This window comes from Manduca sexta, chromosome 24 (genome assembly GCF_014839805.1).
Source record: "Manduca sexta isolate Smith_Timp_Sample1 chromosome 24, JHU_Msex_v1.0, whole genome shotgun sequence".
In the NCBI taxonomy this organism is placed as follows: domain Eukaryota; kingdom Metazoa; phylum Arthropoda; class Insecta; order Lepidoptera; family Sphingidae; genus Manduca; species Manduca sexta.
The window spans coordinates 1,794,171-1,806,732 of NC_051138.1; the positions used below are offsets into that span (position 1 = coordinate 1,794,171).

Here is a 12,562-nt window from a genome sequence, read left to right on the forward strand (position 1 = left end):
TGTACTGGTTATAGGAAATTTTGCAAAGAAACTAAAAGTTCTTTTTAAATAATATTGTGTTATTCGGACGTGTATACAATATAGGTAGTATAAATTTCGAAGATATTTGTTTACATTTGCCATCTTATTTATAAATAGTCCATTATTATATTATCTTGCTATGTTGTGGATTGAAGTCAGAGAGCGACAAAACATTATTTAATTATGACCTATATATACGTTTATCAGTAACGCTCTTAGTTTTCTTTCTTAAATATAGTAGAATAACAAATATAACAAAGACAATATTAATATCCAATATTAGTACAAGAAATTATCAAAAAAGACTAATTTTGTACTATGTATAGGCTATGATTTATAATGTCTTTTTAAAACTGAACTGTTCCACATAGTTGGTTTATTATTACAACTACCGCTATACCAATATATATAACTATACCAATATTCGAATTCCTTGTAAGCACAAAGGAACCGGTGAGTTTTTATTCAAAAACTACCCTATTGTAAAAAAAAACAACGATATATTTTTGTAGCATATAAATATAGCAGGATTTGATCACACCGTATATTACGTTTACATATTGTATATATTATACGTCTTTATGTCAAAAGTATATAATTAAATGCTATAAGGTCTATTTCCAACCGCAAACCAACCTGTCAGGCGCATAGAAGCCCCACCCGTCAAGAGATGATGTGGCATCTCGAAACCCGTATCGGACTAGCAAGTGGAAATTGCAATCAGCTATAAACAGAAGTTTTACTCCGCAGGATATCGATTATTATTAATTATAATCTTAGTATGTACTCGAATATTTTTAAGCCCCAGTGTATAATACAGTATTCGGCAGATGATATTACATATAGCATAGAAAGAGTATCGAAAATTAAGCGTCTAAACATCATGCTATTGTGATACTTCGTGATAGAGACGATGCTTTCCGAAGCCGAAGATACCCGACTATCTCTGTCCAAAGCCGATATGTGATATTCACTGTCGAATACATCTTTCTTTGTCTCTATGAACAGATAGTGCTGAGTACTGTAAGTTTGTTAATTTCGCCAGCGTTCGCTCTAGGTAGTGGAGTAACCGTGTGTAGCATGTTCTTGTGTTGCAGGGGGCGAAGGGCGGCGGCGCGCGTAGGCAAACCAGGTAGCGTTTGTTGTGCGTGCCCTAGGCTGTACTGTTGTCACTGTATGTCGAATAGCGCGCGAAGTGAGGACGCTCTACGTCGAATTGCAACGTGCGCTTTGCCTACTCTATATTTTCTTAACTCTACTTTTCTAACTCTACTGATATTTCTAAAAAATATATTTCCGTCGTTTTCTTTTATTTTCCTTGTTCTCAAAGCGCACTTGTATATTTAATGTTAAAATTCGACGTAGAACAACAGAACACTCACTCTGCACAGTTAGTTATCGTCGTGCTGTATAAAAATATATTTTTGTTTTATCATTTTTTGATGCGTAATTAGTGTGGATTTATGTTGGATTTTTCATTAATACTTTTGAATATTTTATTTATCAAGGACTATGTGCTAAATTTGAGATATAAAATTGTAATTTAAATAGCAAAAGCAAATGACTAAAATGCGAGCTAAATAATATTTGACCTCAACCAGAGAGTTCCGTAGAACAATGTATGTTCTAACTTCAGTTTATGAATATCCTACGGAACCCTCGTTCACCGTTGCAACGTTTTAGTGTAACTGTGCTAATTTTTTAATTTATATATTTTTAATTTTAATTTATATTTTTTTATTTATGTGTTTTTGACCTGGAGTTTTGTTCGTTGAACGTTGTTTGAACTAAAAATGTGTGTTATGTGTTATATATAGAGGCTATATGGTTGTTGTCTCATCATCGGTGATGACGGGTGATGAAAGCGGGTGTCGGGGCGGCGGTCAGTCGTCTCCATGTCAGCATTAGGGCGCTGTTTAAATTGTTTCACTACACCCAGATATTAATATTTTTAATTGTTGGCTGTTGTCTTCAAAATATATTTTTTTATTTAATATATTTCAAAATTGTAGCCGAAAAATATCAGTATCTGGAAGCCTCAAAATTATTAGGCTTTCCCTCACTTCATTATATTGACAACAGTAGCAACTTAGGCCGCGCGCAAACGGCGCTACATAATGAGTCATAAACATTAATTGGCACATTTTTTAAAGATCTATATTTAAAAAGCAATACTTATTTGTTTATGACACATTATCGTTTGATACAAATAAACCAATGGAAAACAACTTATAAATAATTTTCATTGGCATAAGCAGTTTTCCAAAAAGTGGGAGCTTGGTGGTAGGCACTTACGCTGTTGCGGGGCTGAACACGGCTTTCCTCACACCTTTGTGAAAGGGTCGCTACCCCTACCGTGTGGGCCCCTGTTTGTGCATCCCCTGAGATCGCGGAGACAGACTAGATGAACGTTATTTGATGTTGTTCCCTTTGTGTTTCAGAAAACTGTGTTAAAATCTGGAAACTAAGATGGAGATATTACATTTTTTTTTTGTTTTCCAATATATATACTTTTTTTACTTAAAATTTACCTACATGAAGCTACAAAAAGAAGTTTTTTTTTCAATATTTCTTTTCACAATCATTTTGAAGTTCTACACTTTCTTTAATTAAAACCTACTATTTTGAATGTATAGTAAATACTAAATGCGATATTGTTTAATTAACAATATGAAATTTCTTACTAAAGAAATAAACATATAATTACAACATCAAACTCAAATATTATGCAAATTTATTTCATAAACAAGTTTCTGAAACACAATATTATTTGAATATGAAATAAACACAATAACAGAATATAGTCAGATAATTACTCAAGTCTCGGATCACTGAAGCAACACTGCATTTATGCATCGCACACGTATCTGTCTCCGGGTCGTCACCACAAGTTCCCGGGAACAATTGGCATTGAAGTCTAGTTTAAGTCCGCCGCTCCACGCACCACCGCTAGGCTTACTGTGGTGTGGTTTATTGTTTACGTTCCGTTACTAGCGTCTGGCGTCGCCTTTACAATTTCAGTTAGGGTGACAATTTAGTTTCGTATTTGAATGCGCGTAGCACTAACCTACGCGTAGAACTCAGCGTAGTATACTAAAAACTACGCGTAACGCATCCGCAAAGCACGTAGCACATCTAAAGCGCGTAGCATATACGAAGCGCGTAGCACTAAACCGCGTAGCACATATTACCGCGTAGCAAATCTACGCATTTGATAAAAAGCGACGCTAACGCTAGAGGATCGCGTGGTTAATTGGACTTAATAGAAACAATTGTATTTAATGTTGTTTTTTTCGCCGCAGATCGAAAGCTGTTCGTTGGTATGCTGAGCAAACAACAGACCGAGGAGGATGTGCGCCAGTTGTTCACGCCGTTTGGCACAATAGAGGAGTGCTCTATATTACGAGGCCCCGACGGCTCCAGCAAAGGTGAGCGCTAGCTTTTTTTGTTTTCATCAAAATTAAAATGGAATTGTGTGAGCAAGTTTGTCAGAAGCGGGAACGAAATCGTGTTGTTTGAGTTTTGAACAAAGTATACTTTTAAGTGTTTGTTTTGGGGAATACGTTGGAGACGGAGAGCTTTTTATTGATATAGACTTCGTACGTGTGTTTCAGGACAACTAATAATAGTGAGTTAAATATAGAAAAGTAAGGTAATACTTTTCTTTGTTTACAAAACATAGGGTTATATCGTTCTCGAATTTTTGCTACTGATTCTTATTCCCTTTTATTATTTTCTTGCATATTTTTCTAACGATTTTCCCACTTATTGAAATAAACTCATTACTACTTTAATTATATCCCTTTTCTGTATTTTAATTACAGATACCCTAAAAACAATCACAAAATGTTTCTTACAAATGACCACTCTTAAAAATAATCTGACACACTTCCCAACTACTCCGAAGAAAACTTGCCTATAAGAAATCTAGCCGAAAACTGTACCGGGCCAGTGTTTTTACGTGACTGGCCAATTCGTTCTAAGAGCTGTAGTCGCCCCGCCCCTCCCGCAACCGCCCCTCCCACCATCCTATCCACACCCGATAGTTATGAATGCCGTCCGATGAATTATTTACATTTTGTTTACCTTTTCCTCTCGGAATATTCTCTATCGGAACACGCACGTAAATGGGCCCTTATAACTGTTAAGCGTGGGTTCGGTTCCGCGTGTTGATTTATCGTTTCTGTTGCGTGATGTGTTGGGTTTTGTTTGGATTTTTGCAGTGTTAGGTAAAGGTTTCGCTCGCTTTTTCGCCTTAATGAATTCATCGGGATAGAAGTCTTGCTGCGCAGTTTTTTGATACAGGTATTCTTGAAGCCGCGCATGGAAGCTAGTTAATGCCGAAGGGTCCATATAAACCGATTCTTGTCTGCTTCCCTTTTCTAGTTTATGAGAAATCTTAGTATCATTAGATCGATTAGCAGACGGTTTTTATAGATCTAAGATGGATTTTAATATATTAGATTTATTAGTATCTATATGTTGCGTCGGATTCTCTTTCGGAAATTTCACCCTTCTCCACTGCTAGTTACTAATGTTTATTTCTATGTTATGACACCAATCCTTTTATTTTTGTATGTAGAAATAAATAAATGTTTCAAAAAGAATAAAATTATAAATTCTAATTTAATGTGATTTTTTTTACTTTAGTTATACTACACGTTCTTTTTCGAACTTCAAAAGTTATATTTCTGTAACTTATCTTTCGACGGTTGATGAGCTCTACATTTTAATCACTCAAAGTTTTTTATAAAATTGTACTCAAATGAGTTTAATACAAGTTTCCAAATCGCGTTTTAATAATTGAGCAAAAAGCCCTTATAAAAAATCACATAATCCCTTTTCATAAACCTAATTAAACGCTTTAATAATAAAAAGATTATTAACGAAAAGCTCCCAGACGTTACCCTTTACGAGGAAAATACACCCTATTAATGGAATAAGTAATAAAAATTTAATTTATAAAGTGCTTGTAAACAAGTTACTTTTTCTTTAATTAGTGATAAAAATGAGGCGGTTTTATTTATTTAAAGAGTTAAAAATTTTGTTAAATACCTGCTACGAAGCCTGGTTGCCGGAAGTCAGAAATTGATCAATATCTATGATCATTATTCGAACTCCGGTGTCGTACATTCGATATTTCAAAACGCAAGTGATTATGAGTGAGAGTATTCAGTTATAATAAAGTGATAATTAAAAAGTGAACGATTGTGTTATTTCCTAAAAAAAAAATTTTTTTTTCTCAAGTTATTTGCCATTTCAACTATCGTCATTACTCAGTGTTAAAATGATATAATTGATCAATTGACCACTTTCTATAAAAACATCTAAAACATTCCACTGTTTACACTAATCACTTAACGTTTAGTTCATTTTTTGTACTACCTTAAAGACTGTTACAGCATTGAATTCGGTAATGAGGAAAATCAACCATCCGTTGACAATAAATATAACCGACATAATATATCAATTAACCAGTTTAAAATAAAACATATCGAAGTCATAATAAGATTCACAATCGAATGGAAACTGCCCCAAAATATGCATCATTATTATAACGTTTGTTGCTATTAAATAACCGTCACGTGTCCGAGCAATGAAGCCACCGCGTTACAATTGTCCAATAAAAAGTTGGGTACTGATGTACTTAATAGATGGTAAACCAGTTAATTCGAGTTAATATCAAACTCCATCGCTGCTGGCGATAAATTTGGTTTTACGAGTCGTCTCGGTTTTATTCTTAATTCTTTTTATCCAGGTTTTACACGCGGTATTTGTCTTTTTAGGGTCCAAATTATAGTTTCTATATGGGTTTTTGGTGTTGGAAATACCACAAAGTTTAGTATGTGATTTACATTTTATCAAAAACGATTCAGCAATTGACTTGCAAACGTAACAAACACTTTTACATAAATTGCTTCAGATGCGATATTTCAAACTACGCTAATACCAACACACAATTTCCCGCTCAAACACTATTAACTTTGGCCTTTGCTGATAAACTAATAAAGACATGCGATCAATTAGTTTTACGTGTATCTCGCTATGCCATTAATGGGATAGGCAGGCATTTATTCATCGGATTCTATTTATTCTCTTCGTGGAATTAAAGGCTGATACACAAGAATGGTGAAATGTTTTCTTTATGCGATGTTATTTAAATTTTTGTCCATTTTAGAGTTTGTTTGTTATTCATATTGATGGATATTCATTATTTAAAGACTCGTCAACTGATAATACTAGTCGTGGCTAACATAGTATGTTATTTTCAACCAGTATATATCCAATAATTTTATGATTTTTTATATTTACGAATCTTATGTTTTCTTACGTTTAGCCCTGATATATATACTGTCCCACTGCTGAGCACGGGCCTCCTCTACTACTGAGAGGGATTAGGCCTTAGTCCACCACGCTGGCCTTGTGCGGGTTGGTAGACTTCACACACCTTCGAAATTCCTATACAGAATTTCTCAAATGTGCAGGTTTCCTCACGATGTTTTCCTTCACCGTTAAAGCGAACGATAATTCACAAAGAATACACACATAATTTTTTAGAAAAGTCAGAGGTGTGTGACCTTGGGATTTGAACCTGCGGACATTCGTCTTGGCAGTCCGTTCAACAACCAGCTAGGGTATCGCCGCTTTTTTTTAATTACACTTTCACCATCAAAGTTTATTTTGCTAGTAAAAAAATCTATTATTACTATACTATTTCAAATAAATTTATAAACTAACCACATCAAACGCTCATTAAAATTCGCTCAACCCTACACAACTAATAAAAACGAACCAATTACCGCCCATCAATTAAACACGAACCGAATCACTTTTGGCTCAGCAAGAAACCAGGTAACGGTCTATAAACGAGTTAATTCGCTGTTCGTCGGTTATGATGCGTCAGCGCGTCTTCGAATTGCGTAATTTCGTCTTTCATATTCGGCAATTCTAATTTCGATGCGATTGCGAAATGTTTATTGCTGTTGGTAATCATTCTAGATGATAAAGCTAAAGCTTCGCCTACGTTAAAGTCCATAAAAAATAGTCTATAGACACACTTAGGGGTATTGTAGCTTCCTATTAGTACAAAAAATGTATGGACTATAACTTTAAAAATATGATCCCGTAAAGGAGATGGTGTACTATGCTTCCCCGAGGCCGTCCCGTATGCGCCGAAGAAGGCCACCGCGGGTTTTGGTTGGTATGCTGGTGTAGGATATACAGGAGTTAGGGACTCGGTCCAACGCTCGCTCGGATGATACTATTCTTCCAAGTGTCGACCGGCTGTAAGACCGGTGAAACCAACATAACCATTCCACTCACCCTCCGTGTGGTGGTAGCAATAATGCGTATTTAGCCCCCGAAAAAAAAATGCTTAACTTCACAACCATCATTTTACAACAATAACTTTACTTATAACTTTGTGACAAAAAATACTTAAAGTCACCACGCTCGTCACCTTAAGGAAACATTCAACACTTACAAGCCCAATAGGTTGGTACTAAGACGAATGTATGAACTAGCAAACTAACTGCCAAGTAACGTTATGAATAAATAATGACTCATCCCCGAAGGCGTAAGCAGAGATGTAACTGGGGCATCCACTTAGCCATGGCAGTGCCGTCTCATTATATGACGGGGAACGAGCCTATCGTCAAAACGGGAACAAATTCCAAGCTAATACTGAGCAGGAAAAAACCAAGTGATAATCGATTGTAATTCCTATACAAGCGACAATAACATTTAACCTAACCAACACAGGTGTTCAACAAAAATAGACAAACCGGTAGAACGTAAGGTAACAAGGTCGCGAGTCGCAATATCCATCCTGTCGCCAACATCGGAGCGTAACGCGGCCCGTAACGACCCCCTCGTAAAATATCGCCAATTTGGCTCACACTTAGCGCGAGAACGCCTTTATCATGATGCATTACAACTGTATGCCTCGGTAATAAGGCGATAAACTCCGCCCGCTAATGAAATTTCACTCGGCCGGTATGCGTTAAGGGTTGGGCTGTTACTTTGTTTTATGTACGCGATTTAAAAGTTCAATTTGCTCTGCATGACATTGTTAAATCTCAATGGCCTTTTTAGTGTGAGACAACTAGTTATAAATTTCATAGAACGCTTAGAGAAAATCATACTAAAACTACTATTTTTTTGCAAAAGTTGACAAGGCTGTACAAGATCGCTGGTAAACAACTCAAAATCCATGCCATAACTAGAACAAATCGCGCAATAACAGCGAATCGCGCCATATAACCCGATGGGCCGTGTTCGACTAGCCTACGATCCGAGATCACTGCCGGCATTATGGGCCGATTTCTGATGTGGGAATTGGCATTATCCGTTTCGCTACATGTTTTTATTTGAATGTTTATGGTGTGCCCGAAGGGATACGAAAGTAATATGAAATGTGTTATTTCTTGTTACTTAAAGTTGTAAAGTTCTTTGTGAGTTGACGCAGAAAGCGTTGAATTGATTTGGATTTTAGCTAGATAGAACTAGATTTACAGGTTTTCATACCGAAAAAGATGGCGAGCGCAACCGCGAGCAACAAGTGACACAATAAAAACTATTTTTAAAATACACGATACAATTTCTTAATGCTCGCGTCTGTAACAAAATTTCACCCCGGTGTCTGTCGCGAATAATCTCGTCTCCGACAATACACCTCGCTCGTCCATTGTTACGTAAAATATCGGGGAAAATTCAGGAAATATGTTCCGTTTTGTTCGGATAGTTCAGTTTTGGTATCATCGTGTTTTGAGTCCTACTACTGCAGTCTAGAGTTCAATTTTATTTGACTAGTTATCCTTTTTGTATAACTCAATGACGAGACAAAAAGATTGCTTAATTGATGCACTGTTATAAAAAAAATATTTTTATGGTAGTTGCCCAAACAAAATCTTACAATAAAACTACTTAGAAAAAAATAATATACAACAGCATTTTCCGTTATTTTTCATTGCAAGCATTCCTTTATAATATCCCTATCAGATAGCAGCTTTATTCATCTTTCCATAGTTGAATAAAAATCCGACCAAAGCATTTTATCTAAAAATAAATTCGATGGTGGTAAATACGCCTGCGAGGCATGGCCGCCCACATTTATTATTGTCTTTTGTAAGGGAAAGCGAACGAGGTTACCTCTGAAAGTGTTGTATGCGTGACTCACGGACCTGCAGTTCGGTAAACATTGTATTAATTTAATACATTTGTATATTATTACAGCAAACGACAATGACACATACTGTGCCTGGTATTGTAAACTGTGTGTTTGTGTTTTTTTTTTCTTTTTATACTTTTTTATTGTATTTATTTTTGTATTGTGTGTAGAGAAATTAATTGTTTAAATGGTAAAACTGTTGAAGATTTTATAGAAGAGATAGTGAATAACCCGATAGTTATCTAACAAAATGCAATTTAAATAGTACAAATCATAGTGATATATAAGTATAATTAAATATACGCGATACGTAAAACGGATGAACGAGTTTTGATATGAATGTTTCTACTAATAAATTAAACTTTAAAAAACTTTGATTCATTAGTTCAAGAAATATATAGTTACGATTAGTTATATAAACATTATATATTTCTAATAATTTATTGCGTAATTAGAACTACTCCCACAAGCAGGCTAGTATTTTTGGTCCAATATGTGGCAATTGATTTCTTACTCATTCGCCAACATTGTTAGTATGAGACATTCAGTAAATTTATTACGAACCTAAATAACTGGATAAAGACACGACCGTCTCGCAAGTGTATTAACTTGTATAATGGCCGATAAATTGATAGATAATCTGGATACACTGTATTTAAGATAAAAGAAAACCGTTTTAACTTTGCCTGTACCAAATTAAGTTCACGAAAATATCTACGCCTTGAAGGTTTATTTTAAAAATATAAACAAACTGAATTAGATCCCAACTTTCAATCAAAGCTCTATTTAAGATCTAACCTTTTCAATGTCACTTCTAAAGCTTTTGAAACTTAAGGCTCGCTCTCACTGAAAGGACAGCACCTAACGAGAAAGGATTGCAAAGGACTTTTGAGTTAAATTGTTTTAAATCAAAAATACGTACGCCCAACGGTCTTATATATTGCCCTAGCATAACTAAAATACAAGTTTGATATCATAGGTATTTTAATACATTAGTAATATTAGTATATCATATTGTTCGTAATATGACAAACTATTACTTGTAATATGACCTCTAATGTAATTCTTATTGAATTTAAAATCTATTGCCAATAAAAATCCATTGCCGTCCTTTCCAGAATGAGTGTGCGTCAGTCCTTAGTAGGCAAACTGAATTTTAATGACCTGGGGTTTAGGTAACAATTTATAATTTACTCCATAATAGAGTTTCACACTAATTGCTTTTTAATATTCTTTAACGATAAAAGTAATACAAGTATTGGTAATTATAGCAAATTAGTCATCTTTGGGAAATACCACCTGCTAGTGTCCCTATAAACATAATATATACAAATTTAGGTAGTTAAGTACCAAACATAACCTCTTATAATTCTCTCCCTTAGCTACAAACTTTAACACATTTACTCGCGGCGCCACCGTGTTCACCTTGACGTTAATAAAACACAGTTTTCTGGATAAAAATAGTCCATCCAGGTATTATTAGATTTATTCCCTTAAATCCATTCAAAAGTTTAACAAACATCACAATCCTTCACATTCCCAATTGATACAAAATTTCACATCATGGATATTATTACATGAAAAAAAAATATGGATATTAATACAGATAAAAACTGGCCATCCGCCCGGTCCGTATGTCGTATGCAAAGCCTAAAAGCCAAACGTGTGGAGTGGCGAAATTGAAATCTCATTGGTCCAGACAAGGGTCCAGCGGTCGTGACGTCGCCTATATTTGTGATTCTGTGTATTTATTGCTACCTTATCTTACTGCCTCTATATTTGCTGTGTTCGAGATTGCCCACGGATTTTTATGTTCAGTTTGGTAGATAGTGATTTGCTAATTAAGATCTTATTACTTGTGAGATAAGGTTTGATCTTATTAATTATGATAGTTATGATTAGTCATAGATATTTATGGTAGTTTTCCGTTATTGACTATTATTGCCGGTACGCAATTTTCAAGCTATATTCTGGTTTGAAGGACAACATACCTTGTGTTTACTTCTCTAAGAACTAATATCTCTAAGCGAAATACCATACAGTGCTGGTGATTTAAAAATGCATCAAATGCTTAATATCAGACGTAGCCCTTATCAAGATAGAGATCATACCGTCGCGACATTTACAAGTATTGTTAAATTTATTTGAAGTTAATAACCCCCTGAACTACTAAAGTAGATATCGTAACTTTGACTTTTCGGATAACAAACACCTCAGTCCGCCCCGTGACCACGAAGGCTGCAAAATCTTCGAAACACCGATAGAAAATTATAAAATAAAAACCGTAAAAAAATTTGCAAAATAATATTTTAATGTCTAACATTCGCGTAAACTTAAAAAAAACATTATACTAAATCAATTTTAATATTATAAAAACCTTTACCACGTTAATAGAACAGCCTTAACACCAATAAAAAGACATTATACAATATAGGACTGATTTTATATTTATTATAAAACTACATCTCCCGTACACACTATATAAACCATATAATTTTGATCTGACAATCTTCATCAATAATATTCAATACACTGGCAGAATCCGCAAGCAACCCTAGTCCCATAAAATAAAAATACTTACAAAGAAATGTTGATGTTATTAAATTTCCCTTACATCGGAACATTATCCCATAAAACGCCCCGGGCGAGGGCAGTGTAACTAGCTGGAAAAATTCCATCCCATCCCAAATGAAATATGGATTTAATTAAGTATTATATAGGGATATGACACAAATTAGCTAAATGACGGCAATATGACATTCTTTCCACATTGGTTATTTTTATTGGTCATCGAATTATGTTTTTATATTCATATTTATTAAACCAAAGAGTTCTAAGGTTATATAGAGCAGATAATAATAATAATAATATCAGCCCTGTATTATATACTTGCCCACTGCTGAGCACGGGCCTCCGACACTACTGAGAGGGAGATATTGGACATATTATAGAGCAGATATTGAGAATATTGTCATACAAAAAATTTGCGCTTATTTGATGATCTTAATCTACTATAAAATAGCAAATCATGGATGTAAAATGATTCATACCTTTTTCCATTTCTTATCTGCACTTTTTTAAAACGAATATTAGCATATTTTCTGTAAATATGTTATCTTTGTATTAATATCTTAGAGCGCTATAACATATTGTCGTACGGACATTTCAAATAAAAGAGCGACTTATTACCAATTCGTAATAACTTTTGGAGCAAAAATTTGGCACTGATGTCCGGTCTATAACTTACTATATTTTAATGTCTTTACATTAAACCTTTTTTAAAATTACGACGTCATATCACGTCAAAAATACATTCAGGTCGTCTCAAAAACAATTCAATTAAAATACGACACAATTTACAATAACATTAAG

The 12,562-nt window shown here is 34.6% G+C and overlaps 1 protein-coding gene across 1 annotated transcript in view; it reads left to right on the forward strand.

The window, feature by feature from the left end:
• The window catches only part of LOC115451816 (CUGBP Elav-like family member 4), a 188,420-nt gene that overhangs the window by 27,298 nt on the left and 148,560 nt on the right, over window positions 1–12,562 (forward strand). The window contains exon 2 of the mRNA XM_037442258.1: window positions 3,324–3,449. Within this exon, the coding sequence (XP_037298155.1) occupies window positions 3,324–3,449 (126 nt within the window). The remainder of the gene's footprint in view (window positions 1–3,323; window positions 3,450–12,562) is intronic.